This window comes from Montipora foliosa, chromosome 6, assembly GCF_036669935.1.
Source record: "Montipora foliosa isolate CH-2021 chromosome 6, ASM3666993v2, whole genome shotgun sequence".
Taxonomy (NCBI): domain Eukaryota; kingdom Metazoa; phylum Cnidaria; class Anthozoa; order Scleractinia; family Acroporidae; genus Montipora; species Montipora foliosa.
Genome location: NC_090874.1, coordinates 44,351,157 through 44,356,296, shown reverse-complemented (window position 1 = coordinate 44,356,296; position 5,140 = coordinate 44,351,157). Strand labels below are relative to the sequence as shown.

Here is a 5,140-nt window from a genome sequence, read left to right as displayed (position 1 = left end):
TATTACCATATCCTAAACCAAGACATAGACAATGTATCTTTTCAGATTTTACAAGTGCTGCTTAATGACCTAAGAAATACAAATCTGGAACTTTGACTTGGTACACACACAAGCACAGGGGCTCCCAACGAAGGTGTTCTCCAGTAAAAATTCAGCTGGCTGGCAAGTTATTACGGTAACCGTAATTTTCATACTCTCTCGCTGAGAAACTTTAAATATTTTAGCATTTCAATCCTTGCTGGCTGGATGAGAACAGAAAATGGGGGAGACTGGAGGAGAACTTCTTCACGAGAAGCTTACCGCTGGTTCAACTTATCGCAACCCTTTTCAACCAGTTTGGTATGCGGTTTAAAGTCACAAGCTTTTTTTGCTGGCTGGGAAGCAGTAACACAAAGTCAGCTGGCTGGAAGTTTCCCTCACTATCTAGCTGGGAGCTGGAATTTTGCTCATAATCATCCTGTGACTGGAGAACACCTTTTTTTCCAGCAAAATTAAAACACTCAAACAAGTTTTCTGCTTATTTTTATGCATTTTGGAAATAATTTTCGTTGGGTGCCCGTGACATGCATAGATTATTAACTTTAATTTGTTTGTTTGTTTCTTGCATATTGATAACATATGCAGAGAACTGAAGGAACTCGAGAGAGAGAGACTACAGCTTACGATATGATAACTGCACAATAACTTTATTTAGAGTCAGGGAGAAGCAATTAACCCTTCACAGTTTTCAATCTTGTGGCCCTCACACGGAGGACAGACCACAACACCAGGAACTCCATGCCCTATTCTTTGTTAATGTGTTTGGGTTCTTTTATGTCCCACAGAATTATGAACATTGAAGGGATGTAAGACGGGGCCTATTGTTTATCATCCTTATCCGAGAAGACTAGAGAGTGAAATGATGTGCAGAAGTCATTACAAAGGTAGCAATAATTTCTCTTCAGTTATTTAAAGACCCCGAGTGTTGGTTCGGCTTTACAGTGTAGTTTTTATCCCTCAGAGTAGACTGATGCTGACCCAACTGAGTCACCACTCGTCGGTGGTTACCATGTTAGGTTTATATCGTATATCATGGCGTACCTACATGTATGTTGCAGATTGCAATGAGCTATTACCCAACTCCCAGATAAACATTTCAAAGAAACCCCTATTTAAAAGCAGTTAGGGTCAGTGGAATTCTTAATAGGGCCAAGGGGAGCTTTCAAATTGCCTCTACATGGATTCAAATATCATATTGTATTGTTGTTAAGCCATGGTCTTTGTTGAATTACAAAGCTTCAAGAACTGAAGGTTCCAATGTATTGGTGACCACAATTACCTAATGTCATGTCATACGAATCAGCTATCCAGCTCATTTCTCTTTCTCCAGTCCCCATGTCAGGTGCTGGAACATCAAGGCCTGGGCCGATACAATTTTTCTTAGCTAGCTCTACTGTGAATCTACGAGTGATCTTCTCAAGCTCTTCTTGCTGAGGGCAAAAAATCAATTCAGGGTTTCAATAACATTTGAAGTATGTTGGTGGCTCGTTTGATTAGAGTAACCAACTGTTGTCATTGTTAATATGTATATGTAATCACATGGGTGCGAGTGCAATTAGGGATTAATTTCACGCATGTTTTCATAGTTTTCACAAAATTGCCCCAGTCGCGGATACATGTTTATCATATAAAAGGGCAAAATTAGTGAGGGAAGCCCGTACAGTGCTGCAACAAATGACAATCAACATGCTCCTATTCGGTTAAAGTTCAATCCAATAAATCGATGCTGTCAACAGAAATAGCACTTATAATGTATTTTATGCATGGACAAAAACATAGTTTAATCTGGAAGAAGATTCTCTTGTAACTTAATCGCTTGCTCAGGTTAAGCAACAGTGAGTGTTAAGGTCATTCTCCTGAAATAGAACTAACAATAGATTTTCATTCAAACTTTGCTTATTGGTTGCCCATCTTAAGGGAATTTAAATTTTGTAATAAAAAAGAGGGCTCCCCACATTTGTTTAGGAGCAGAAGCACCTTGAAATACCCCATAATTCCTTAAAATATGAGCTTCAAAATCGTTATTATTTGAATCGTTCATGCCATGCCTTGTGAGGGGAGAAAAAAATAGGGAGAAAGCAAAACAAGAAATATAACTATAGATATACTGTATCAACTTCAAGGAATAATTAAATATATATTTCATCATAAAAACACTCATTTCCAGTCGACCCTGATTAAACTTGTTACTAGCATGCAGCGATCTCGAGGCCACCACATCTGTTCAAATTAAGTTCACCTTTCTGCTGATTATTTATTTTTCTGTACTATAAATTTGTTTATATTCCTGTTATTGGAAGAAGGTGATTGCTAGTCTAAGAAAAAGAGAGAAAAACTATAGGTCACCATACTGGTTTACAAGAAAATAACAATTTATCTCTCTCACGACCCAAGCCGTAAAGAAAACTCCGCCATTTTCTGTATGTGTGTGCTAATGACGCAAAAAAATCAAGCGCAGTAAGGATGCGCAATGCAATACAGGGGAATGACCTTAACCAATCAGGATCAAGTAATCATGCCCTCTTGATTACCAAAAGTGCCCTCCTGATTAAGGAAAAATGCCCTCCGTTTCAGCCAATCAGCATTTAGTAATTTTGCCCCGTATGTGATAAGAAGTTTAATCTTAGGTTTGATTAATGTCTTTAATTACTTAATGAGTTTAGGGAAAAAAGAGGCCGCCTTCTGTGGGTGAAATAGCCATCGCTTTTCGTTGGCTGTCAGTGCCTATTTAAATCACTGAAATTCAAGGAAATGAGACCACAACAAAATTTTTGATTAACGCCCAAAACAAAACAAATAGTAATGGATAAAAAGCACAGAATAACTAGCAAAAATTAATTCTATTAAAAATAGTTTTTCATACCGAGTATTTTGATGGCTTGATCTTTATGCCTCCCTTAGCTCCTCCAAAAGGAACATCCACAACAGCACATTTGAAGGTCATAAGAGTGGCCAGTGCTTGTACTTCATCAATATCAACATCATCGCTAAACCTAATTCCTGAAATTTAAACATTTCATATGATACCTGTAACAATTTAAAGGAAGGCAGAAAAAAAGCTAGGGAGCCTGTCTGGGTAGGTAAGTATTCTGTACCCCCAGCCACCCCAACTCCCCCTAACACCATCTTTCTTGTCTTCCCACATACCACTTAGCCCACAATTAATAATAACCCTGAAGTGTGCTTTACTATGATGATAACTGCACTTGCTGTGCAAACATCCGACAATGATCTACGAGAACGAAAAAGCAAATGATGATAACTGGAACATTTACATACCTCCTTTACATGGAGTTCTGTGATGGCTGTGTTGAGCTCTATAGCCTTGGATAAGTTCATATTCACCATTGTCTCGTTTGATAGGAAAAACTATTGACAGGACATCAGCACAGGGCTTCATGACATCTAAGGTGCCTGTAAAGACGAAATAGTTAAAAAATAATTATTGTTAATTCCAAAAAGCCTTTCCTTGAACTCTGCCATCATGCAGACATTTCCTATTGTTTTGGCAAGAAAAGGCAGTTAATCCTGTGAGTGAAAACCAAGAATTATCTGCCATAATTGCAAGAGAGTAAATAAAGCTGAATAAAGACACACTGTGACAAAGCATTCTGATCTTGGTAGAAAATGATGCCATTAATTGTGGAACTTTATTGACCGCACAAATTTCCCGCACAACTTTCCTTTTATGGAAATTGCGGGGGTTGGGCCTGGGCGTTAACGGTGACGCAATTCTGTGGTTTATTGTATTTGACAAAAAAAATGTTTAGGAAATAACTCACTACTTAACACTGAATGTTCTAATTTTATCGTATTGTAATATTCAAGGTTTAGCCTTTTCTTTCGACTCTACTAATGACAGCTTCATTAAATGAAGATTGAAGTTGCTTAATGAAGTGAAACGCTAACCGCTTCCGCCAAACACGCAGCATTCTCTGTCACTTGATTTAGGAATTTTAAGGGATTTCTTGGAACATTCAATTTATTTGCCTCTTTGATCTCTACTAGACTTACGAATTTATTGGTTTAGTTTCCTTTTTTCAACGAAAATTGACATGTCTGATGACGACTATGTGACTGGCTTAACTCAAAGCTCAAGTTGAGTACGTGGCCTAGGAGTAAATTCTTCAATTCTTCGCAGGTAAATTCGAGAAATATCTTCCTCTAACTCACCTTTTATTCTGTGTTTTTTATCCTCGAACTTTTCTGGGCGATAGCCTGGAGGATCCGGTTTTGTTAATAACCTATGTTCCACGTAGCTCCTTGCATTTTCAAAAAATCCCTCGCACATTTGAGTGAAAGAAGGGTCTTGCGAATCACTGCTTGTGGACATTTTTCCGCAGGCTCTTTCAACCACTGAAACATATTTTGAGCTTCTAGAGAAGGCTGCACTCCTTAAAGTAGTACTTAAGACACGAGACATACTGTACTTATTAAGATTCTTAATAGAAACGAAAGTGAATTTCTCTAGAAGGAAACTTTACGATTGTGATGTGTACGTGTAGCCAATTAAAAACTAGAGCCAGTTTACTGATGCTTTTCACTAGGCCACCTCGTTTTCATCCCACCGATGGTGTGACCAAAACCCTCGAACTGGTGATCGAATCAAGAAAATTGAAATGTGGAACACCTATGGCAATGAGCTGTTTATTCTGAGATCATTTGATATATAAAGAGTTCAACAAGAATCGCCATCACAGCTCTAGTTCTTAAGCCTAGTTTTCATATGTCGGGAAAATCCCAGACGATTGGAGACCGACCGTCCCAGACTTAGCCGACTAATCAAAACCATAAATCGTACAGGTAGACATAATCTGGGATGGTCGGGGACGAATCGGAAAATAGGAAGAGTTTATTTTCTCGACTTGTCCCAGATTTTTGCGATCGTTGACGATCACTCCCGACACATGAAAACTTAAATTTGTACTGTTGAAGACGTCGGTGATGGCTTTAGCTCGTTACCAATCCTCTGAATTGCAAGTTTCCAGTTTTCAGTTACCTCACTTTAAACAAAGTCAAGCGCAAATCATCTCTCATCTTTCATCTTCCATCTTCCATCATTCATTCATCTTCATCCTCCCAAAGTCCTGAGTCGACAGGC

At 38.5% G+C, this 5,140-nt stretch overlaps 1 protein-coding gene across 1 annotated transcript in view; it reads right to left on the bottom strand.

Moving 5' to 3' along the window:
* LOC138007442 (glutamate dehydrogenase, mitochondrial-like) overlaps nucleotides 1-4,540 on the bottom strand; it is a 17,659-nt gene extending 13,119 nt beyond the window's left edge. The window contains exons 1-5 of the mRNA XM_068854339.1: nucleotides 4,213-4,540; nucleotides 3,319-3,453; nucleotides 2,903-3,039; nucleotides 1,319-1,469; nucleotides 1-12 (exon numbers count right to left, since the gene is read on the bottom strand). The exon at nucleotides 1-12 is cut by the window's left edge and continues 77 nt beyond it. Of these exons, the coding sequence (XP_068710440.1) occupies nucleotides 1-12; nucleotides 1,319-1,469; nucleotides 2,903-3,039; nucleotides 3,319-3,453; nucleotides 4,213-4,462 (685 nt within the window). The 5' untranslated portion in view covers nucleotides 4,463-4,540. The remainder of the gene's footprint in view (nucleotides 13-1,318; nucleotides 1,470-2,902; nucleotides 3,040-3,318; nucleotides 3,454-4,212) is intronic.
* Between the last annotated feature and the right edge of the window lie 600 nt (nucleotides 4,541-5,140).